The sequence below is a fragment of the Rana temporaria genome, chromosome 4 (genome assembly GCF_905171775.1).
Source record: "Rana temporaria chromosome 4, aRanTem1.1, whole genome shotgun sequence".
In the NCBI taxonomy this organism is placed as follows: Eukaryota; Metazoa; Chordata; class Amphibia; order Anura; family Ranidae; genus Rana; species Rana temporaria.
Window position 1 is genome coordinate 272,268,407 of NC_053492.1, and position 24,867 is coordinate 272,293,273.

The following is a 24,867-nucleotide window of genomic DNA, read 5'->3' on the forward strand; positions in this document are numbered from 1 at the left end:
AATATAAGGTAGCAGCAATGATTTAATTGTAAAGAAACATAATTCTTTACACTATGCTAGTAAAGCCCGTTCTGGGGTTTGTTTTACTAGGAGTCTGATAGAGCTCTCGGAGGGACAGATGCCCAATTCTGTGGACTGCATGTTTTCTGCCTAGGTCTTTATTAAGGCAGCTGGTCCTAGCTCTAGGGGAGAGAGTGTCTCCATGGATAAGGCAACTAGGAGCATGGCTGCTTAAAGCTGAACATGGCTGTAATGATTTGTTTTGTAAAGGACACTTACCTTTAACCAAGGACTTTGTCAAACCACGAAAACAGAAACGCACAGTAGAGCAGAAGTTTACTTTCTGCTAAGTTATGACAAGAAGACTTTTCCTTTGTTTTTGACTATCCTTTGGATTAAACATGTCACTTTTGTTAAAAAAACTGTGAGCATGTTCCTACCTTGAGCCTGATTCCCTACAAAGTGTATAAATGTTAGGAGTTAAAATCTGCAGTAAACTGTACACACTCTTTCTACTACTGAAAGTGCCAGGAGCTCATTAGTTAAAGCCCTGGCACTGTAACCATGAGAAATGGGGGTGGACTTTATAATGTCGTAATTGTTTGGCCAAGTTCCAGATACAATTCATTTGGAGAGATTAATAAAAATCGCTTCTTTGAAATCCTGTGAGTTTAGTACAAGCTACGAATCTTGGAGCTAAAAACAGGTGTACATAGAAAGGTCAGTCTTATTAACAATGCTGTTTTTTATCTTCATGTATTAACAGATGTTATGCATATTTGATTGTTTATAATATTCACATTTTTATCCTTAATGTATTCTAAGAAGTAAATGTGTAGTTCACAATAACATGCACTGTTATCAATGTTTTGTTTAGTACTTAAACTGACTTTTATAACTATATAAAATATAGAAAAAATAATTGTGAGATGTAATAATTTTGTTGAAAAATAGATCCACAGTAGTTATTTTTGCCCAAATAAGAAAATTGTTCTGGCAAAAAATATTATTCTGGGTGTACAAGTTTTTGATATAACACGGTTCTGCCTTGAGAAAATAAATCTAAAGTGTTTTGTCATTGTGACAGTTTGCATACAAGGGTTGACAATAAGGATAAGAAACTAGGTGTTTTATTAGGTACAGTTAGTTCGGTGCTCTTGCATCCTGTGATGTCTTTATGTGAAAAGCTGCCTAGTATCCAAGCCCAGTAGGATATGTATACTTTAAAGGGAATGTATATATACTTTTTTTGCTGACTGAATGATATACAGTATATATATATATATATATATATATATATATATATATATATATATATATATATATATATATTGTAGTAGTGTGGTACCCCAGGGGTGTGGTGACCCAGGATTCCCAATCAGGCAGGTTGAGGGGCTCCAGGGTATTTTCCGGTTTGAGAGGAAACTGGCTTTTCAGTTTCCTCTGTATTTACTAAAATCCACTTTGGGATCTGGAGACCGGGGATTTCGTAGAGATCCGGGTGGGATGAAATTCCCAGTCCTGGGTTCAGGCTTTAAAGCTGATCAGCACACTGATTGTGCAGGTGTGTGTGTGGGCCTGATAGGAGACTCAGGACCAGCATTCTGGGCTCCACCCTCCCGAGGAATCCAGGCTTGGAAGGGAGAATTCAGAGAGTGCAGGTGTGCACGGAAGTAGCTAGAGAGCTGTAGAGTGCAGTTGTGCACTGTGAAACCCAGAGACCTAAATCTGAGGTTGCTGACAGGCGTCAGGAGGGCTTTATGCTGAGCAGTGGTGCTACTGCCGAAGAGAGCCAGGTGGCTTGGCATTTCCTTTTGCATGTGTGAGCCAGGAGGCTGAAGTCATTATTTTGTTTGGACTTTAATTTTTTTGCCTTTTTAATAAAAATGGGCTACCAGGCCCTTAAACATAGTTCCTGGCTGGCGTAAATCACTTAAAACCGCTTATCCCACTTGAGCTAACAACCCCCAATGTTACAAGTGGTTATTGTTATTGCAGTCTGGCAATGAGAGGTGTGAAGGTGTTCATGTGTTTAATGAAGCGCCACCAGAGCAAGGTGGTGAGGGTGTGGTATTGCAGCCTGCGATGGTTAAAAATGTATTACCACAGTCTGGTTTAACCAAAAGTGACGTTTGTAATGTGTCTGTTACTGAGCCACGCTGTCCCTCTGGTAGCGCAGAGATAACAGACTGGGACAGATGGGCAAAAAGCCTGTTGGCTCTGTTGGAAAAGGCCTCTGTTGGTAAAAGTGTAGCAGACATGATTTCTGTAGTGCCAGATGAAGGACCTGCAGAGCAACTTGTATGCAATGGTGCATTTGCCGCTGCAGGTGATGTTGCTCACAAGATGGAAGCGCCAAGTAACGGCGAACGCACAGAAGAGGTCATGTCTGTGATCAACAAAGGTTCAAATGATGTGGTAATGGATGGTGCAGTGCCAAATGAGCTAATGTTGGTGGAAGTGCCAGATGGCACAGCAATAAATGAAGTGATTGTAGTCAAAGGTCCAAATGTTGTGTTATGCGATGATGTTCAGCGGTCGGGACAGTTTCTGGCAGAGGATCTTATGCCAATGGAGTTTGTGTATAGTGAAGCTGCCAGAGACAACCACTCCGCTGGGTGCAGTTCCTCTCCAGACACTGCCCTGCCAAACATGGGTGAAGTGAAATATGACAAATGCATTGATATTTCTGACCATGATGAAAAATGCAGCATGTTGGCGATTTTTGATGGTTTGGTTACCATGGGTGACATCAAAAATAATGGTAGACCTGATGGTCTTGGTCAAGTTGATCTGGTTGTAGCAAACCCTGAAAATTGTAGTGAGACAGGGAGGTTTGACACAGAGGTCAAGGGTATAGCAGAATTAGGCCCGCTACAGGTTCAGGAGGGTAATTCTGGGGAAGGTTTCCTGAGGTTCGAGGAACTTCTAGGATCTGAGAAGGATCCTGGTAAACAAGGGTTGGAGGGAAATAGCCCAAAGCTTATCAAGGTGTCACATGACTTAAAAACCTCAGAGTGGCGAGACAGTCAGGATGTCCTTCAGAGGGAGACTGGGACGAGGCCGCAGTCATATGAGAGTGTTAGTGATGAAACTGACAGAATGAAGCATGCAGTGTACATGGGGAAACAAGTGATGCCAAGTTTGGACAGTAAGGGGGTGCCCGTACATAGAGCTCAGAGAGGGACCAGTGTCACCCCAATAAAAGAGCCCCCGCTTATTACTAAACAAGTGTATAAAAATCTGATCCCTTCCAAATTAAATAAAGGGAAAAGGGGTGGTCTATTGGAAATTGAGGGAGCCCTTGGTAGCCTTAATGGTATCGGACCCTCAAAGTTCAGAAATCAGCCTTGGGTGCAAAAAGGTGCCAATAGTAGTAAACTCCCTACTGATAAGGTGGCTAGTGTAGGTCCAAGGGAAATGGGAAGACAGCGCTTTTGGAAGCGTACACGTAAAAAGGCATTGGAGTGTCTTTGCAGACCCCGAGTAAATGTAGCAGGCGGATGTGGAGAAAGTCACCTGATGGGACAAGGTTTGGCCCATGTGGGTGGTAGCTTGCATGGTCATGCCAAAGTGAGGAGGTTGTACTGGTGTGTTCTGCCCTCTGGGTCGAAACAAGGGGGGGACATATGTAGTAGTGTGGTACCCCAGGGGTGTGGTGACCCAGGATTCTCAACCAGGCAGGTTGAGGGGCTCCAGGGTATTTTCCGGTTTGAGAGGAAACTGGCTTTTCAGTTTCCTCTGTATTTACTAAAATCCACTTTCTGATCTGGAGACTGGGGATTTCGTAGAGATCCGGGTGGGATGAAATCCCCAGTCCTGGATTCAGGCTTTAAAGCTGATCAGCACACTGATTGTGCAGGTGTGTGTGTGGGCCTGATAGGAGACTCAGGACCAGCATTCTGGGCTCCACCCTCCCGAGGAGTCCAGGCTTGGAAGGGAGAACTCAGAGAGTGCAGGTGTGCACGGAAGTAGCTAGAGAGCTGTAGAGTGCAGTTGTGCACTGTGAAACCCAGAGACCTAAATCTGAGGTTGCTGACAGGCGTCAGGAGGGCTTTATGCTGAGCAGTGGTGCTACTGCCGAAGAGAGCCAGGTGGCTTGGCATTTCCTTTTGCATGTGTGAGCCAGGAGGCTGAAGTCATTATTTTGTTTGGACTTTAATTTTTTTGCCTTTTTAATAAAAATGGGGTACCAGGCCCTTAACCACTTGACAACTGGGCACTTAAACCCACTTAATAACCAGACCAATTTTCAGCTTTCGGTGCTCTCACATTTTGAATGACAATAACTCAGTCATACAAAACTGTAACCAAATGAAATTTTTGTCCTTTTTTTCCCACAAATAGAGCTTTCTTTTGGTGGCATTTGATCACCTCTGCGGTTTTTATTTTTTTCGCTATAAATGAAAAAAGAACGAAAATTTTGTAAAAAAATGAAATTTTCTTCATTTCTATTATAAAATTTTGCAAAAAATGAATTTTTCTTCATAAATTTGGCCTAAAATGTATACTGCTACATATCTTTGGTTAAAAAATTTTTTGGGGATATTATTTAGTCTGGGTGAAAGTTATAAGGTCTACAAGCTATGGTACCAATTACTGAAAATTGATCAATTTGATTACATCTGAAGTACTGACGGCCTCTCTCATTTCTTGAGACCCTAACATGCCAGAAAAGTACAAATACCCCCCAAATGACCCTTTTTTGGAAAGAAGACATTCCAAGGTATTTAGAAAGAGGCATTGTGAGTTTTTTGAAGTTGTAATTTTTTCCCACAATTCTTTGCAAAATCAAGGTTTTTTTTATTTTTATTTTTTTTCCACAAAAGTTTCATATTAGCAGGTTATTTCTCACACACAGCATATGCATACCACAAATTACACCCCAAAACACATTCTGCTATTCCTCCAGAGTATGGCGATACCACATGTGTGAGACTTTTACACAGCGTGGCCACATACAGAGGCCCAACATGTAGGGAGCACCATCAGGCGTTCTGGAACACCCAGACCAATTCTGACATTTCTCTCCTACATGGAAAAATCATCATTTATTTGCTAGAAAATTACATAGAACCCCAAAACATTATATATGCTTTTTTAGCAAAGACCCTAGAGAATACAATGGCGGTCGTTGCAACTTTTTATCGCGCATGGTATTTGCACAGCAATTTTTCGAACGCATTTTTTTGGGAAATAAAACAGTTTTGTGCTTTTTAAAAAAAAATACATTAAAGTTAGCCCAATGTTTTTGCATAATATGAAAGATGAAGTTACGCCGAGTAAATAGATACCCAACATGTCACCCTTCAATATTGCACACGCTTGTGGAATGGCGCCAAACTTCGCTACTTAAAAATCCCCATAGGTGACATTTTAAATGTTTTTACTGGTTACATGTTTTTAGTTGGAGAAGAGGTCTAGGGCCAAAATTATTGCTCTCGCTCTAACGTTCGCAGCGATACCTCACATGTGTGGTTTGAACACCGTTTTCATATGTGGGCGGGACTTACGTGCACGTTCGCTTCTGTATACGAGCACGCGGGAACAGGGGCGCGTTAAATTTTTTTTTTTTTTTTATTGTTCATTTTACTTTATTTATTTTAGTTTGACACGTTTTTCCCCAAAAATAAATGTTTTGATCACTTTTATTCCAATTACAAGGAATGTAAACATTCCTTGTAATAGGAATATAGCATGACAGGTCCTCTTTACAGTGAGATATGGGGTCAATAAGACCCCACATCTCACCTCTAGGCTGGGAAGCCTGAAGAAAAAAAAAAAAAAAAAACTATCCTGGCTTCGATCGCAGCGGTGAGTCGGAAGAAGCACCGGTGGGCGAAGGGAGTGGGGACGTCCCCTTTTGCCTCCCGTAAGAACGATCAAGAGGCGGAACAGCCGCCATGATCATTCTTATGGTGTAGAGAATCGCTGGCTGAAAAAAATGATATCTGAATGATGCCTGTAGCTGCAGGCATCATTTAGATATCCCTGCACAAAGTCAAGGACCTCATATGACGTGGGCGGGAAGTGGTTAAGACGCATTTTTTTCCCCAGAGTATTTTCTGGGTATTGCAGAGTATTGGCCGAGGTATTGCAGAGTATTGGTGCGTGGTTATTGCAAAGTATTGGCCGGGGTATTGCAAAGTATTGGTCGGGTTTTGCAGAGTATTGCGCGTGGGGTATTGCAGAGTATTGTGCGGGGGTATTGCAGAGTATTGGTGCGGGGGGTATTGCAGAGTATTGTGCGGGGGTATTGCAGAGTATTGTGCAGGGGGTATTGCAGAGTATTGTGCGGGGGGTATTGCAGAGTATTGTGCGGGGGTATTGCAGAGTATTGTGCGGGGGTATTGCAGAGTATTGTGCGGGGGTATTGCAGAGTATTGTGCAAGGGGTACTGCAGAGTATTGTGCGGGGGTATTGCAGAGTATTGCGCGGGGGTACTGCAGAGTATTGTGCGGGGGGTATTGCAGAGTATTGTGCGGGGGTATTGCAGAGTATTGTGCGGGGGGTATTGCAGAGTATTGCGCAAGGGGTACTGCAGAGTTTTGCGCGGGGGTATTGCAGAGTATTGCGCGGGGGTACTGCAGAGTATTGCGCAAGGGGTACTGCAGAGTATTGCGTGGGGGTACTGCAGAATATCGCGCGGGGGTACTGCAGAGTATCGCGCGGGGGTATTGCAGAGTATCGCGCGGGGGTATTGCAGAGTATCGCGCGGGGGTATTGCAGAGTATCGCGCGGGGGTATTGCAGAGTATCGCGCGGGGGTATTGCAGAGTATCGCGGGGGGTATTGCAGAGTATCGCGCGGGGGTATTGCAGAGTATTGCGCAGAGTTTTGCGCAGGGGGTACTGCAGAGTATTGGGCAGGGGGTACTGCAGAGTATTGGGCAGGGGGTACTGCAGAGTATTGCGCGGGGGTATTGCAGAGTATTGCGCGGGGGTATTGCAGAGTATTGCGCGGGGGTATTGCAGAGTATTGCGCAGGGGGTATTGCAGAGTATTGCGCGGGGGTTTTGCAGAGTATTGCGCGGGGGTTTTGCAGAGTATTGCTCGGAGGTTTTGCAGAGTATTGCGCGGGGGTTTTGCAGAGTATTGCGCAGGGGGTATTGCAGAGTATTGCGCAGGGGGTATTGCAGAGTATTGCGCAGGGAAGGCAGAGTATTGCAGAGTATTGCACAGGGAAGGCAGAGTATTGCAGGGGTTAATGCAGGGATGGCTGAGCAGGGATGGATGGATCTGTGACTGCAATAGTCACAGATCCATCCCACACTGCTGCTGCCATCCGCGCTCTCCTCTCACACTGTACCGATCGTCATCAAATTACGCCGGTTTGTTTACCTGTGATCGCACCGTAATCCGGTCACGAAAATTCCCGTGTGCGCGCCCCAGGGGGCGCGCGGGAGCGCGATTTCTGGGAGGACGTTACATAACGTCCACCCCCAGTTAAGCAACCACCTTGCCGCCGTTATATGACGGCGGCTGGTGGTTAAGTGGTTAAACATAGTTCCTGGCTGGCGTGAATCACTTAAAGCCGCTTATCCCACTTGAGCTAACAACCACCAATGTTACAATATATACTGTACATTTTGTTTTTAGTCAATCATTGTCTGCTCTGTAAGACTTTATGCAAAATTATACTCAGAGACGGAAAAAAAAAATCTGATAAAAACAGCTTCTATGGTGCTGTCTCTTTAAAAACCTATAATGTATAATGACACCGGTGTCATGAGTGCACCCAATAATAAATGTTTATTTGTATAAATAATGGTTTTACACAGGGCTTTTTTTCTCAGAAAATAGGTGCAGGCACTCCCCCCTTATGAGTCACACTTTGTCTCTGCTCCTTACCCATTTTAGATCACCATCCCACAGTTCCACCCCCTACCCAACTCCCAGTACAGCCCCATTTAGAGAACAATAGCCCCCTCCCCAGCAACAATAGTCCCCCCCCACAAAAATAGATCCTCCCCCAACCAACTACAATAAACCCTCCAGCACACTCCAGCATCCTTGCCAATACATACATAAAGTGGAGAGAGCTGGAGAGCCGGAACTGCATTCCCCTGTGTTTCCTTAAATAAAGTAGTGGTTTTACATACTGTACATGGTAGAAAAAAAAGTAATTAAATAATTTAAAACCTATAACTTAAAAATAAAATAAATTGCCAAAAACATGTTTTCCCGTTATATGATTCTTATACAAGACAGAATCTGCTATGGAGTATATTATGTGTCCACCAGTCAATACACTGAGGAGCTAATAGGGACTTATATTATTTGTTACAGTACTTTCTCTTATCACTTCAGTGTATGTTAGTTCTGCTCTGAATTTAGCTGAAAAGGAATGCAAGGTGCAGCACGCTTAATTTAGCCATACACTAGTAGGCACTCCAAAAAAATAATTTAATCCTGCTCTATCAAATTTTCACATCAATAAGTTAAAAAAAAACGAATATCAATTTGTCCCCACTAAAAAAAAAAAAAAAAAAATTTAACAGAAAGTTAAATGGGCCTATGGTGTTCTTACTAAGTTCTGAAGGAGGGCTTTCATGGAAGACACATTTACAGACCCCTTATCCTTTAAATCAGGGGTCTTCAAACTGTTCAAATAAAGGGCCAGTTCATTGTCCTTAGATTTTAGGCGGGCTAGACTATGAGCAGTGGGAGTAGAAAATGTCCCGGCACCAGTGGGAGTGAAAAAAATTGTGTCCCATCATTGGTGTCAATGGAAGGAATAGTTTCCCATCCTTGGTATGTCTGGGGGGGGGGGGGGAATAGTGCCCAATCAGTGGTATCAATGGAAAACATTATGCCCCACAGTTGGTGTCAAGTGAAGGAATAGTTGGCTCCAGTAGGAGGAATAGTGCCTCACTGCCTTGTATCAGTGGGAGAAATGGTGCCTCAATGCCTGGATAAAGGCAAGCAAAGGGCCGCATAATGCATGTGGGTTACAGTCTGGAGATCACTGCTTTAAATGTCAAACATTACAGTTTCTAAGAAAATAATATACATTTAGCATTAGTCTTTCCCATATTTCACTCATTAATTTATTTTTATTATATTTACTGTAACATTAGTTATTCCAATACTCCACTTATTCATTTATTTATATTACAGGTAACATTACTAACAATGGCTGCAATCACTTCTGTGCCACGTAACAGTAATTTGTACTGGTATAAAGGATTCTGTTTCTTGAAGGAAATGATGTCACCAGAGTTTATAGACTCCCTACAGGATTTTAAAATAAGAGATGATGATGTTTTCTTGATTACATATCCAAAATCAGGTGGGTTTACCCAATTAGTTCAGAAATAGTCAAATATAATTAATTGTATTTAAAGAAAGCAGAACCTAGTAAAGTGATTGTAAATCTTTATTTTTATTATTTTTTGTTTAATAAAAAAAAATGTAAAAATGTCATACTTGCCTGGACTGTGTAATGGTTCTGCACAGTGCAAACCCAAGCTTCTCCTTCTGGGGTCCTCTGCGGACGTATCTGGTTCCTTCTCTTCGGCAAGTGCCCCCATAGAAAGCTACTTTCTATGGGGGCACTCTTGCAGGCTCAATCTCAAGCTGTGCTGCCTATGTCTATAGACACAAACAGCATGGCTTGTCCCCACCCCCCGCTCTGTCGTCATAGAATTTGATTGACTATCAATCTGCCCAGTAAGGAGGAGAATGGAGAGGGCTACTGCTCTTGGGCAGAGCACTGGATAGAAATTGGGCTCCAGCAGTTTTGGGAGGGGGACTGAGGGGGTTTCTATGTGTAAAGACCCTGTTTTATCTAAATTTATTAATAGGTCTGGATCTCAGCTGCGGAGGCTTATCAGGTCTGAACCACCAATTAACTCTCAAAACTGAACTGAGAATATGGGGTTAGGTCATCATATCCTCCATGTAAGACCAAAACATAAATAGGGGACAACTTATTACTTCATAAGGTTATCCTATCATATATCCTACATAAACAGTCTCTTGAGGAGGGAATAGTCTCTGTAAGGATATGCTATAGCAGTACTATTGAATAACGTGGTTCTATGGTTAGTTAGTTAGTATTGTATGAATACTTCAGTATATCAAGTTGTTAGCATAGGACACAGTTCATTGCACAGTTGAATATAGTTTGCATGTGTAGTGGTGAGTCATATAAAGACAGTCCCTTGAAACAGTGAGCAGATAGTAGACTATGACAGATTGTACACTGCTGACAAGATACTTGCGGTTCTGTAGTTTAAGAGGTGGTTGAATGAGGGGAGTACGCTCAGATCCTTATCCAGGAGTCACCAGGCTGTTGGGAGCTGTAGATGCAGGCTATGAATCGGATGCAGAGGTGTTGAGTTGTTATCAGGTCTGCCAGTGTATTCAGGGAGGTGAGTCCAGGTTTCTGTAGCGTTGCTGAGAGATGGCCTCCAGGAGTCACAGGCTGTAATGGACTGAGGGTTTGTAGCGAGAGGTTCTGCGATCCCAGATGGCGGCAGGTGTCCAACTAGAATATCGGAACACCCTGCCGACATCTCTGGGAGTTTAAATAGCCCCGAATTCGCGGGGAAAAGCGCAGCTCCACGCTGGGTCGCACTTCCGCGTTCCAGCGTGGAGCGCAAACGTCCGCGCACCGGAAGTGACGCGGACGGAGCGCGGCTGCATGAATTAGATAGAGGCACGCTCGATCTGCATAGGGAAACGGCAGAAGCGTTACACTATGGCACAGAAAGGTTTTTACCTTAAAGCCATGTACACACGGCCCAGATTCTCGTCAGGAAAAAAAACTTTGTTTTTCCTGACAAGATTGTTGCCAAGATTCTCTTGCCGGCCGAGTGTACACACGGGCCATTCAAAAGAACCACTGTTCTTTTGAATGGCACGAACTCAGTGATGTCATCGACTACGACGAGCATGCGCTCGTCACATTCGATGCCGTCGCCGCCATCTTGCTTCACCCTACCTATGCCTTGGAAGCTACCGCGCATGCGTCAAAGTCATTTCAAGCATGCGCGGGTTTCCATGGAGAGGTAAGTATACACACACTCGGGTTTCTCGGCAGGAAAACACTGCTGAGAATCTCACGACGAGAAAATAGAGAACAGGTTCTCTATTTTTCTCATCTGGATTCTGGGCAGTTTTCTTGACGAGAAACCTCAAAGCCTCGTATACACGCACAGTTTACTTGGCTCTTGCCGAGAAAACCGTGCGTGTGTACGTGGCTTAATTCTTTAGAACCACTTTAAAAGTCCATTCTATTAACACTGTTTTCAGAAGGACCCTCGGATAACTGTTGCGTTATTATGATACAATTCTCTTTTTGTCACCTCTACTTGCAAGGTGAAATGGAGCCCTGCCTTACAGTGTAACTTCACTATATTTGCAGTTACTCATTTAATGTACTTTTGCCCATCCCCCAGTCCCCCTGCAAGTCTTATACTTGTTTGTCACTAATCCAGTCCACAATGCCACTAAGTCACTTGTCAGAATGTTCATATGGATTGGTACATTTTGCATTTAGTCCTAAGGAGTCTCTGTGCTTTGTTCTTCTTTCTTTCACTTTTTGGATTAAACCCAAATATTTCAAATGGCCATGTTGTTTAACCACTTGCCGCCCGCCAATGACAAATTGACGTCGGCAAAGTGGTTGTAGAATCCTGACCGGACGTCATATGACGTCCTCAGGATTCTCAGCCGCTGCGCGCCCCCGGGGGCGCGCATCGCGGCGATCGTTGTTGCGGGGTGTCAGTCTGACACCCCGCAACACCGATCTCGGTAAAGAGTCTCTCACGGAGACTCTTTACCACGTGATCAGCCGTGTCCAACCACGGCTGATCACGATGTAAACAGGAAGAGCCGCCGACGGCTCTTCCTCACTCGCGTCTGACAGACGCGAGTAGAGGAGAGCAGATCGGCGGCTCTCCTGACAGGGGGGGTTTGCGCTGATTGTTTATCAGCGCAGCCCCCCCTCGGATCGCCACATGGACCACCAGGGAAGCCCACCCTGGACCACCAGGGAAGCGGGCAAAAAAAAAAAAAAGTCTTAAAAAAAAAAAAAGTCTTGGAAAAAAAAAAAAAGTCTGAAAAAAAAGCAATAAAAAAAGATGCCAATCAGTGCCCACAAATGGGCACTGATTGGCAACATGTGTAAATCAGTGCCGCCCCACAGTGTCCATCAGTGCCACACCACAGTGTCCATCAGTGCCACCCCACAGTGTCCATCAGTGCCACCCCACAGTGCCCATCCATGCCCAGTGCCCACCTATCAGTGCCCATCTGTGCCACCCATAATTATCCATCAGTGCCGCCCATGAGTGCCCATCTGTGCCACCTACGAGTGCCCAGTGCCGCCCATGAGTGCCCATCAGTGCCGCCCATGTGTGCCCATGAGTGCCGCCCATGTGTGCCCATCAGTGCCGCCCATGTGTGCCCATCAGTGCCGCCTATGTGTGCCCATCAGTGCCGCCTATGTGTGCCCATCAGTGCCGCCTATGTGTGCCCATCAGTGCCGCATACCAGCGCCGCCAATCAGTGCCACCTCATCTGTGCCCGTCAGTACTACCTCATCGGTGCCCATCAGTGCCGCCATATCAGTGCCCGTAATTGAAAGAGAAATCTTACTTATTTACAAAAAAATTTACAGAAAAAAATAAAAATTTAATTTTTTTTTCAAAATTTTCAGTCTTTTTTTAGTTGTTGCGCAAAAAAAAAAAATCGCAGAGGTGATCAAATACCACCAAAAGAAAGCTCTATTTGTGGGAAAAAAAGGACGCCAATTTTGTTTGGGTACAGTGTAGCACGACCGCGCAATTGCCATTCAAAGTGCGACAGTGCTGAAAGCTGAAAATTGGCTTGGGCAGGAAGGTGCGTAGGTGCCCTGTATGGAAGTGGTTAACCAAATAAAGAAATGTGTTTTGAAATAGAGCCATTTTCACTGGCTTTTTTAATCAGATATCAGTCCACACTTTGATACAATTCTGAAACACACAAACTCATTAAAGCAAATAAAAATGATTAGAATAATTTTTACAATATTTTTTTTTGAGAAAAATCTATAAATCAAATTAGTGATAGTTACATTATTAGTAATACTGCATATCAAATTGTTATAACAACATTTCCTGAGTCTAACTTTAGGTAAAATTAAAATAGCTGAAATCCAGTCTTTTGCCTCCTCTATACCCCCTCTATACCCCCGTAGCCAAATAGGTAGATTCAGTAAGGCCCCGTACACACGACCAAACATGTATGTTTCAGCATACATATTCGGTCGTGTGTAGGCGCGAGCGGGCAGAATTCCAGCAAACATTTGCCCGCCGTGCCTTTTCCCAGCGGGCAAATATTCCTGGACTTGTTTTAAAACCGTCCGCTGGAATCCTGCCCGCTCGGACATGTATGGTCGTCAGTACAGACCTACCGTACATGTCCGAGCACCCGCCGTCCCTCGCATGTGTCGAATGACTTTGACGCATGCGTGGAAGCATTTAAAAGGCAGGCCCGCCCATGTCGCCACGTCATCGCCGCGTCATCGCCGCGGCGACGGCGCGGACACGCCCCGCGTATTGTTTACGCGTGGACTTCTGACCGATGGTTAGTACAGCCATCGTACAGAAGTCCCCGGGCAGACATGTACGGTGAAAACGGTCCGACGGACCGGTTTCATCGTACATGTTTGCCCGTGTGTACCCGGCCTAAGAGTTAGGCCGGCTTATCTCCAGATACGCGGCGTAGGTGTAACTATGCGCCGGCACGCTTTTGTTCCGTACCCACAGAACAAGATACGCCTGAAAATAGGCTTCCTCCGACCGACGCAACTTTTCTAAGCCGGGCGCATATTTAGGCGCGACGCATCTTCCGCTTGCATTGTTTTCCTATTTAAATATGCAAATTACGGAGATACGGCGATTCGCGAATGAAAGTGCGTCCGACGTAGGCTAAGCCCGGTGCGCGCAAGTGTTACGTCAGGCCTAAAGTTATTCCACCAAAAAGGTGGAATAACTTTGCACCAGACGGACACAAGTCAGCTGGAGAGCAGCTACAGCAGCAGCGTTACGGACGAGCTGAGCAAGCCAAGCACCCACACTTGCAGGACAACACATCTGTGTGCCAACATGCCAGGGGCAGGCATGGTCCTTGCACTACTAATGGGTCCACGGACTCGTAGGAGGGCACGGGAGTGGATCTACCGAACGCGCATGAACGTCTTTGCCATGGGTGAATCAGAGGTGTATCGCATCTACAGATTCAGCCGTGAAGCCATCCTGGATTTAACCACAATCCTGCAGGATGACATCACCAGCCAGACACATTGTGCACATGCAGTGCAGCCACTGGTCAAGGTATTAGCAACACTGCATTTCCTTGCCAGTGGATCTTTTCAGCGCACAAGTGGATTGTCGGCTGGGATGTCACAAACCACCATGAGCAGATGTGTGCACCAGGTTGTCCCTGCAATCCTCAGATGCATGTCCCACCACTTCATCAGACCCACCTAGCAGCATCTGCAGCAGAAGGCAATGGAGGATTTCTACAGAATTGACAGATTCCCACGCACCGTGGGGGCCATTGATTGCACACATGTGGCACTACGGCCCCCCGATGAGACAGAGCACATATACCGCAATAGGAAGCACTGGCATTCAATCAATGTTCAGCTGATAGCCGATGCCCAATGCCTCATATGGCACGTCCGTGCCAAACACCCAGGATCCAGCCATGACAGCTTCATATACCGCCAAAGCGACATCCCAACAGATTTTGACCAGAACATGTATGGGGACACCTGGCTGGTTGGTGAGTGACATGGGTGTCAGGTATGAGTGTCCCCCCCATGATGCAGACATCACGAGGGGCAGATGCATGACTAACATCCTCCTGTCTTTTCCCTTCCAGGTGACTCTGCATATGCACTTGGGCCCCGTCTCATGACTCCATACCGGAATCCCCAAACCCCAGGAGAGAGAAGATACAATGAAGCACATGCACGTACCCGTGGAGTGGTGGAACGCACCTTTGGCCTCCTGAAGTCCCGTTTACGATGCCTGGATAAGTCAGGGGGTACCCTGTTGTATGCCCCAAACTTTGTGTGCCAGATCATCGGGGCATGTTGCATTCTGCACAACTACGCCGTGAAAAAGGGCCTGCAGATTGACATACGTGATGACCTGACCCCCGAACCACGCAATCCCCCCCCTAACTGAGGATAACCCGTCTGCTGTGGGAGCTGCAATCAGAAGACGCCTCACAAAAGACATCTTTACACGTTAAAAACACACATTATTCATGGCACAATGAGAATGCATGCATGCACACCACTGGGGTCCCTAGCACAGACACATTTCATCCTCATCTAATTGGATTAGACCAAAGTACACCCCACGGGATTTTGGAGCAGCAACACCACGGCAAGGCTCCAATTATGTCACTGTACATTCATACACCTTTCACACGGCAGAGGGTGACACCCCTTTGCCAGCAGGAGTGACACCCCCCCATTCACACACCAGTCACACTGTAGCAGAACTCCTCACGTGTTCTTGCACAAAGGAAAGGAACTCATCACCTGAGGAAAAATAAATAAATCAAAAAGCTCATCACCTGAGCAAAGTAATAAATAAATCAAAAAGCTCATCACCTGAGCCAAAAAAAGGCTTTTATTTTGCTTTCCTTTGGCTGCGCCTGGTGGCAGATGATTGGCTCCTCAGCTGCCTGGGCGGTGCCTGGGGTGGTGGGGGGGGGTGGTTGTTCGGAAGGAGGCTCATCTGCAGGTGGGCCACTCCTGCCAGGTGACGGCTGCCTGGCCTCCAAGGCAGCGGCTATCCTGGTGAGGACCAGGTTTGTCTGGGCCTGCATCCTCAATTGTCTTGTGAGGTTAGCCATCTCACTCCGCTGCCTCCATCTCCCCTCCTCCTGTATGGCAGCCTGTACCGCAGTGGTATTTGCCTTTACTGCATCACAATGGCAATCCACCTTGGTTACAAGGTTGGCCGTGGTGGCCTGCAGGTCTACCATGCAGGTGGCTACTGCCAAGCTGTTACAGCTCATCTCTTCTACTGCCTCCCTCAGATGACCAGCATCCTCTGAAATCTTCTGCAGATCCCCAGCAATATCCCCCATATGCCGGGTCTGCATACTTTGATCCTGGGCCAGCTGGTCCTGGACAATGCCCCTGGTCGCCTTCCTGGGGCCAGAAGAGGCGACAGAGCGGGTGTATGGGGAGGCCCTGGAGGTGGTTGCCCTGCTGGTGGGTGAGGGAGAGGGGCTTCCTATCATGGGGGTGGAGGTGGTAGAGGGCCCAACCATCACCATGGTCTCTTTGATAATCAGCCCAATCTGGGCAAGGTCCACTTTCTCATCCAGCACCACCGCTATAGGCGTGGTGTGGACAGTCCCCTCCACCACAGTATCTTGGGGTTCTTCAGGAGGCTCCTCAGAAGATGTGGTGGGACAGCCAACAACCCCAGATGGGCCCGCCCCCTCTTGAACATCTGTGGATGACCTAAAGCAGTCACATGTTGGGGGACCAACACACTTGTCACATGTTCCCTTCCCCCACCCACACATGCTACACACCAGATAGGAAATATAAAACACACTTACCTGTCCTCAAGCCCTCTTGCCGGGAATCAAACCCCTCAATACCCTCCACCTGCTCCCTGTGCAGACACCGGGCGATCCTCTCCTCCTCCTCTCCTGCTTCCTGGCACGCGTGGTATTGCGGCTTTCAGGGCCATGGAGGGACTCATGAATCTCCTCCATCCCTGTGATGATAATAGCCCTCTCCTGGGCAGTACATTTTTTTTGCCTATGGGTGACAGGAGCCGCCACAGGAGCAGCCACTGGAGCAGCCACTGGAGCAGCCACAGGAGCAGACATCCTAAATCCAAATTTAGAAGCCAGGGGCAAAATTATCAAGCTCAGGGGGGGGAAAGCAGGATGTAATTTTGCATCGGACGGACGCATGTCTGGGCATATTTATACGCTCGACGCAGGCCAATAGGCCGGCGTAGAACAGGAAGTTCGGCCGACCTAGATGCGCGCATGCGCACAAGAAAGCGCTCCGGCTAAAACATCACTGCGCATGCTCCGTTGAAGTTAGGCCGGGCGTAAACCACCTCACCACGCTCAGACAATCATTTGCATAATTTCACACCCACTTCCACTTACACTGGCTTAAGCCTCCAGCTTTAGGTTCGGCCGGCGCACATTGGCGCGCAAATGCTTTGTGAATCATCAACTTTGCTCTCTAGCTTATGCCGGCGTAGCGCAAATACGTTGCGTTAGGCCGGCCCAAAGATGCGCCCATCTACCTGAATCTACCTAAAAATCTTCTGGGCTGTGGGATGTAATGCAAGTGCAAATGCTTGACCTATCACAGGCACCGGATGATTTTGTTTCCCCATCTGTGTCCCATTGCAGAGATTTTCCTTCACTTCCTGTCTCGTAGCCAAACAGGAAGTGAGAGGAAATCATGCAAATCAAGAGAATTCCTTAGGGACACCCAGGTCACTAGAACTCTCTGTTACTTTTCTGGGGATAACTCAAAATTATTTTATTTGATTTGATGCCCCTGTCAAACAAACAGAAAAATTAGCCATTGGGTATTGGTGGTGCCTTTAGCCCGTAACCTTCTAGATGTACAACTCAAAATATGTGATTTTCTTTTACTTGATGAAAGCAAGAATTGGCTTTGCTGTAAAAAAATAAATAATAATTGACGCTCCTGTCACACAATTGCAGACAAATTGGTCTTTGGTGTTGATGGTGCCTTCACCCCATAACCTTATAGAGGTATTGTCAGAACCATTGACGTATCTCGGCATAATGCCTACATATACTGTCAGAATGTTTATACTGAAATACAAAATATTATTGTATTTATGGAAATATGTAAATCAGTGCTTTGGGAGAATTACAATTTCCTACAATATCCAAAATTATTTTATTTGTGCTATTTTGAAGACAAGTAACACAAATGAATATTTAAAATATATATATTTATTAACTAAAGATATAGTGCAAAAATTAAAATCAGGTACAATTCGTGATAAAACAAATAATTGATATACTTCTACAATCAGAGATACATGATGGTTAAATGTTCAGATAATATTTTCATTATATGACAAGGTAAATTCACAGCTCTCATTTAAATCATCCTGGTATATTTAATAACTGGTAACTTGTAAAATAACCTTCCCGTGATTTCCACGGACTCTAGTAAATAGCTTGGGCCAGATCCATAAAGATCTGCCTATCTTTAGGCAGGCGTATCGTATCTCAGATACACTACGCCGCCGTAACTTACAGCGTAGTTTCAGTATCCAGAAAGAATTTGCGCCGTAAGTTACGGCGGCGTTGTGTAAATGTGTCGGCGTAAGGGCGCGGAATTCAAATGACTAAGATGTGGGCGTGTTTTATGTTAATGCATCTTGACCCCACGTAAATTATGTTTTTTTTTAACGGCGCATGCGCCGTCCGTGGGGGTATCCCAGTGCGCATGCTCGAAATCACGTCGCAAAGAGTCAATGCTTTCGACGTGAACGTGGTGGTGATTGGTGGTGATTGGTTTTCGGGGTCCCGTACGCGGCTAGGCTCCCAAAAAGTCCCACACATGTGGTATCCCCGTACTCAGGAGAAGCAGCAGAATGTATTTTTGGGTGAAATTTCACATATGCCCATGGCATGTGTGAGAAATATATCATTTAGTGACAACGTTTTGTAAATTTTTTTTTTTTTGGTCATTATTCAATCACTTGGGGCCAAAAAATTAAATATTCCATGGACTCAACATGCCTCTCAGCAAATAGCTTGGGGTGTCTTCTTTCCAAAATGGGGTCATTTGGGGGGGTTGTGTGCCATCTTGGCATTTTATGGCCTTCAAAACAGTAATACAGTAGGTAGTGATAGCTAGTGAGGAGGGAAATCAAAATTGTATGCCGTTAGAAATCTTGAAGGCGGTGCTTGGTTTTCGGGGCCCCGTATGGGCTAGGCTCACAAAAAGTCCCACACATGTGGTATCCCCGTACTCAGGAGAAGCAGCAGAATGTATTTTGGGGTGCAATTCCACATATAACCATGGCATGTGTGAGCAATATATCATTTAGTGACAACTTTGTGCAAAAAAAAATCAGTTTGTCATATTCTCGCAACTTGTGTCAAAATATAAAATATTCCACGGACTCGAGATGCCTCTCAGCAAATAGCTTGGGGTGTCTACTTTCCAAAATGGGGTCATTTGGGTTTTTTTGTGCTATTTTGGCATTTTATGGCCTTCGAAACTGTGATAGGTAGTGAGGAGTGAAATCTAAAGTTTACACCCTTAGAAAGCCTGAAGGCGGTGATTGGATTTTGGGGTCCCGTACGCGGCTAGGGTCCCAAAAAGTCTCACACATGTGGTATCCCCGTACTCAAGAGAAGCAGCAGAATGTATTTTGGGGTGTAATTTCACATATGCCCATGGCATGTTTGAGCATAATATCATTTAGTGACAACTTTGCGCAAAAAAAAAAATATATATGTTTTTCCCACAACTTGGGTCAAAATATAAAATATTCCATGGACTCGAGATGCCTCTCAGCAAATAGCTTGGGGTGTCTACTTTCCAAAATAGGGTCATTTGGGGGGGTTTTGAATTGTCCTGGCATTTTATGCACAACATTTAGAAGCTTATGACACACATCACCCACACATCACTCTTCTAACCACTTGAAGAAAAAGCCCTTTCTGACACTGATTGTTTACATAAAAACATTTTTTTTTGTTGCAAGAAAGTTAAGTTGAACCCCCAAACATTATATATTTTTTTAAAGCAAAGGCCCTAAAGATTAAAATGGTGGGTGTTGCAATTTTTTTTTCCACACAGTATTTGCGCAGCGTTTTTTCAAACGCATTTTTTGGGGAAAAAATACACTTTTTTTATTTTAAAGCACTAAAACACACTATATTGCCCAAATTATTTATGAAATAAAAATTATGATCTTAGGCCGAGTACATGGATACCAAACACGACATACTTTAAAATTGCGCACAAACGCGCAGTGGCGACAAACTACATACATTTTGAAAAGCCTTTAAAAGCCTTTACAGTTTACCACATTAGATTTACAGAGGAGGTCTACTGCTAAAATGACTGTCCTCGATCTGTCCTTCGCAGTGATACCTCACATGCATGGTGCAATTGCTGTTTACATATGACTCCAGACCGACGCTTGCGTTCGCCTTTGCACAAGAGCAGGGGGGGACAGGGATGCTTTTTTTTTATTATTATTTATTTATTTATTTAGCTTTTTATATTTTATTTGTAAACTGTTCCTTCCATTTTATTTATTTTTTTACCATTTTTATTGTTATCTCAGGGAATGTAAATATCCCTTATGATAGCAATAGTTAGTGACAGGTACTCTTTGTTTCAAAAAATGGGGTCTATTGGACCCTAGATCTTTCCTCTGCCCTCAAAGCATCTGACCACACCAAGATCGGTGTGATAAAATGCTTTCCCATTTTCCCAATGGCGCTGTTTATATCCAGGGGGGGGGGACATTCCCTCCCACTGAATGTAAAAGCAGTCTAGAGGCTAATTAGCCGCTAGGACTGCTTTTTCATGAAAGCCGACCGCTGGCTGAAAATAATGATACCAAGATGATGCCTAAACCCGCAGGCATCATTCTGGTATAACCATTCAAAGTCCAGCAACATACCAGTATGTTGATGGTTCTTGTTGGACATGTATTGTAATCTTTTTTTTTTTAACTGTGGTGGTGAAATCACCTCCTACAGCGTTGGAGTCGCGGCTTTATATATCGTGGGAGCAAACGCTGTTGCTGTCATGCTAAATAAATCCGCGCTGCAACTGAATGGCGTACCTGCTAAGCAAATGATGGTTAACATTAAAACAAAGTAACATTACAGTATAACAGTAAGATCATACCATACCTGCAAAGCAAATACCAAAAAAACATAGTAAAAAATAAAACATTTAACGCAACCTGTACCTAAAATATATATATGCCGAAGCATGGGGGCATCCTCCCGCAAAAAAGTTATGCTGCGTACACACGGTTGGACTTTTCCACGGGCAAGCCTACGTCGGAATTTCGACCGTATGTACGCAGCATAAAAAGTTATGCCGCATACACACGGTCAGACTTTTCCACGGGCAAGCCTCCGTAGGAATGTCGACCGTATATACGCGGCATTAGGAGCAAAATCGCTCCTCCGCCCCTAATGCCCCCATGCTTCGGCATATATGCTCTTTTTTTAACTGTGGTGGTGAAATCACCTCCTACAGCACTGGAGTCACGGCTTTATATATCGTGGGAGCAAACGCTGTTGCTGTCAAGATAAATAAGTCCGTGCAAGCATGAAAAAACATAACAACAATAAAACTTTGCAGAATAGAATACAGTAAAAAAGAGCAGAACAATAGAGAGAGAATAGAGAGGGAGAGAACAATAAAACGACAACAATTTTTCTTAACACTTTTTTTTGTAACTGTAACTGTTGAACTTTTCGGTTCCAGGTTTGGATCTCTAAAAATGCGATGGCATCTTGGGAGACCCTGTGTAAGTGTGCCTAGCCTGTGAAATGTTTTACCCTACGCTAATACTTCACTCGTGTGTGGAAACGTTCAAAACATTCACCAATACAAAGACCAGGATCGGCAGGACATTGGGGACAAAAATAACGGGAGTCACGCCTAAATCCGCGCTTGGTACAGACACAACATTTTCTTTGGGGGGCTCGTTGGGTAGGGGTACTCTCGAGGGCATATGAAAAACACCTCTCATGCAGTCGGCTTACTGCATTTGGTAGGGGATGGTGAGGTACAGTACCGCATGGATACAGGAGTTCTGTGATGATATCCTCCTGGAATTGAAGGAAGGATAAAGTATGTCCTGAAGCTATAAGACAAAAGCATTCAGTAGAGTCAATTGAAATAAATGTAGAGGCACTTTTTTGTACCAGCGTCTCGTCTTACGGACAATATGATACGGCGCCATCAACTGGTCGTTGAGGTCCACCCCTCCCATGTTAAGGTTATATTCATGGACACAGAGGGGTTTCTCCACAACACCAGTCGCCGTACGAATTTGTACTGTCGTGTCTGCGTGAAGGGTGGTAAGAACGAAAACATTCCTATTGTCCCGCCACTTCACAGTGAGCACATTTTTACATCTGCAGCAGGCTCTCGCCCCCAGCCTAATACGGGCATCTACAAGCCGCTGGGGAAAGCCCCGGCGATTAGGTCGCACAGTGCCACATGCTCCAATCTGATGATAAAACAAGTGACTAAAAAGTGGCACACTGCTGTAAAAATTGTCTACATACAAGTGGTACCCCTTTCCGAATAAGGGTGACACCAAGTCCCAAACGATCTTGCCAGCGCTCCCCATGTAATCTGGGCATCCTTCCGGCTCTACCTCACTATCTTTGCCCTCATAAATCCTAAAGCTCCATGTGTAGCCTGTTGCCCTGTCACAAAGCTTATAGAGCTTGACCCTGTATCTGGCAAGCTTGCTGGGAAGGAACTGTTTGAAAGACAAGCGGCCAGAAAATTTAATCAGGGACTCATCAACGCATACAACCTGCTGGGGATTAAACAAGGCTGCATAACGTTCATTGAAATGGATTATGAGGGGCCGAATTTTGTAGAGCCGGTCAAATTCAGGGTCTCCACGTGGACGACAAAGTGCATTGTCACTGAAATGCAGGAACCGCAGGATCGCCTCGTATCGACTCCTGGCCATGTGAGCAGAGAATATGGGCATATTGTGAATGGGATGTGTGGACCAATACATCCGCAACTCCGGAAATTTGTGTATGCCAATGTTGAGGGTAAGGGCCAGAAAGGTCCTAAATTCGGAAACCTCAAGAGGTTTCCATTCTTTGGCAAGGAGAGAGTGGGGATTAGCGGCAATGTAGGTACCAGCATATAAATTAGTCTGGTCCACAATAGATCTATAGAGATCTTCCGTGAAATACAGCGAATAAAAATCAAGTGGCATAAAATTCGCTGTATCCACCTGAATACCGGGTTGGCCAGTGAATGGGGGAAGTACGGGTTCTACAGAAGTGGCGGGTACCCAATGAGGATAGGCGAATTCTGCAGGAAGGGCACGACGGGCACGACGGGCCTGTCTCTGTCTTCTTCTTGGTGGCTTGTGCTTGCCACCTCGCCAGCTTGAACTGCACTTATGGGACTCGCCACGTCACCACGTCTTACTGCAGTGCTGGATGAACGACCAGGGTGTACTAGGCCGCTGGTGCTTGCCAATCCACCAGAAGGAATAGCGGCGCTAGTACTTCTCTGCTCCATACAAGGGTCCTGCGGTTCTTGCTGCTCAACAACATTAGAACGGGATCGGGTACGCCTGGCCTTAGCAGGGACCTCAACTTCGTCGTGAGAGCTATCTGACATGGAGCCGCTGTCGTAAACGGGTTCATATTCTGAGCCAGATTCTGACAGATGCGTGACCTCCTCTTCACTATCTGTCAAGCTCATGAACAAGTAGGCCTGTTCATCAGTGTACATTCTCTTTGCCATTTTGGGCTCTAAATTTAGTCGTACACTGGTGATGATTCACAGGTAAAAAAAGCACCTGATCTGTAGAAAAGCAAATGTAGAAAACGCTTAAAAAAAAACTGTTAGCGATCGCAGGGATCAGGCCTGTCTCTGCGAACGCTGCAGTTATGTGTGTTGTGTTTTTGAAGTGACAGTGATCGATCGATACTGCACTTGGGTGGGCTGGGCTGGGCTGGAAAACGCAGGTGCTAGCGGGTATCTGGGCTGATTCCACTAACAATGCATTTTTGGGGTACCCTAAACTGCTGGGTACGGTAGTATAGATCTGATCAGATCAGGTATCGATCCATTCAGATACTATACCACTAAGGGGGGTGTATGCTTTGCGCGTGGGTGTAAGCGTTACTGGCACTAACCTAACGCTGCCTGGGGCGACGCAGACCCTGACTGACGCTAAAATTTAATTTATATCACCCGCCGGGCGATCAGGGGGTTAAACCTTTATTGGGTTATATACGGCGGGTGCCCTGATGCTATAAACAGCAAACTAACCAACCAGCATCAACCGTAACACTTATACGGTGATCACTGTTGAAAGGGTTAACTAGGGGGCAATCAGGGGGTTAAAACCTTAATTAGGTAATATATGGGGGGTACCTGACGCTTTATAAAAACCTGGCTAACCTAAAATAACTAAATAACTAACTGGCTAACCCGTGTCACCAGTGACACTTATACGGTGATCACTGGTGAAAGGGTTAACTCTAGGAGCAATCAGGGGTTAAAACCTTTATTTATGGGGGTACCTAACGCTATAGAAACCTGGCGGCGAACCTCAAAAAAAACTAGCTACCTAGCGGCAACAGTGACACTAATACAGCGATCAGAAAACCGATCGCTTAGTGACACTGGCAATAGGGGGTGAAAGGGTTAACTAGGGCGGTGATCAAGGGGTTAAACCTTTATTAGGGGGGGGTAGGGGGCTACCCTGGACCTAAAGGGGCCCAAAGCTAACTGCCCTAACACTTTTTTCTGTCACAAATGACACTAAATGCAGTGATCAGAAAATAAATGTCCGAATAAAGAATGATGAGCGCAAACTAAAAATCTAAAAGTGAATATAAAGACAGTCCATAGGGGACTGATAACAATCAATAAAGATATGCAGTGAATTCAAAATTAGTGAAATAACCCAAAACTGATAATAAATCCAAAAATAAAAGTCCAAATATATAAATCAAAGTTTGGATAAATCAATCTGGTGTGCCAGTGATAAACAAAACTTCTGCACTTCGGGCATCAATGTGAACAATCTTGATAACTCTTTGCTTAGCCTGGGCTCACAGAGCGCTTACCTCCA

General features: G+C 45.2%; 1 protein-coding gene across 1 annotated transcript in view; it reads left to right on the forward strand.

The window, feature by feature from the left end:
- Window positions 1-622: 622 nt before the first annotated feature.
- Window positions 623-24,867, forward strand: part of LOC120937245 (amine sulfotransferase-like) — a 77,725-nt gene continuing 53,480 nt past the window's right edge. Inside the window, exons 1-2 of the mRNA XM_040350294.1 lie at window positions 623-720; window positions 9,119-9,290. Coding sequence (XP_040206228.1) covers window positions 9,134-9,290 — 157 coding nt within the window. The 5' untranslated portion in view covers window positions 623-720; window positions 9,119-9,133. The remainder of the gene's footprint in view (window positions 721-9,118; window positions 9,291-24,867) is intronic.